This window comes from Trypanosoma grayi (assembly GCF_000691245.1).
Source record: "Trypanosoma grayi strain ANR4 Tgr_2017_V1, whole genome shotgun sequence".
NCBI classification, from domain to species: Eukaryota; Euglenozoa; class Kinetoplastea; order Trypanosomatida; family Trypanosomatidae; genus Trypanosoma; species Trypanosoma grayi.
In genome coordinates this window covers 615-1,484 of record NW_008827635.1, presented here as the reverse complement: position 1 = coordinate 1,484, position 870 = coordinate 615, and the positions used below count along the sequence as shown (strand labels likewise).

The 870-nt window shown below is 62.2% G+C and overlaps 1 protein-coding gene across 1 annotated transcript; it reads right to left on the bottom strand.

The window, feature by feature from the left end:
- On the bottom strand, window positions 1–642 carry DQ04_20171000 (putative pterin-4-alpha-carbinolamine dehydratase; the record flags this gene model as incomplete). Its single annotated transcript, XM_009317899.1, has 1 exon — window positions 1–642. A coding segment is annotated over one exon (642 nt), but the record flags the coding sequence as incomplete, so codon positions are not given.
- Between the last annotated feature and the right edge of the window lie 228 nt (window positions 643–870).

The following is an 870-nucleotide window of genomic DNA, read 5'->3' as shown; positions in this document are numbered from 1 at the left end:
GCTCGCGGTGTACGTGCCGCTCGGCGTGGGGGACGGCGTCGATACGTTGGTGGGCGTCGGCACCGGCAGCTCACCCGCTACGGGCACCACCGCCTCGTCCTCTGTCGCCTCCACGTGGGGCTCCGCTGACACAGGAGGGCCGCCCCGAGTGGCACTGCTCACATCCGTGCCGACATCGCCGACCATCATGGACGTCGCTAGCGTTGTGGTTGCTGCCACTGCTGCAGCTTCCAGTTGTTGGTGCTGTTGAAGTTGCTGTGGTAGTGGGGATTTAGCTTCTGTGACGATGATGGTGGTGCGTGGCTTCGCATGTGCATCCGTAAAGGACGGCACCGCCAGCGGTGCGGCTGCGCTGCCACCCGTGCACCACACCTCGCTCTTCGCATACACCCCCAGCGGCGTCGTGACGGACGGGGGGTACTGACTGTCCTCGCGCTCCCCAATGTCATTGTTGTTGTTCCTGTTGTTATTCCTGCCGTTGTCCTCCTCCCACAGGCTGCTGGTGGCGGCCCAGTCAGTGAGGGGCGAGTGCAACGGGAACTGCGGCGTGCGCACCTGGCCGGGCAGCAGGCTGCTCTGCCGGTCGCCCAGATCCGCCGACAGCGGGTGGGTGCAGATGTGCGGCAGCACTCTCGACTTCATGCACGCCCACACACGCTCCCTCGATCACTTGCTTGATTGACGGCCTCTCGCCACTTCTGCGGCCGGGCCTAAAAACAAAAGACAAATACACACACACACACACACACACACACTCAAGCGAAAGGGACAACCCAAACAACACGCCTTCGAAATGAGTCGATGCGTGCGTGGGTGTTTCTTTTCGTGTGAGAGAGAGTACAGTGAGTGCTGCGCACACCGCCAAGAAAA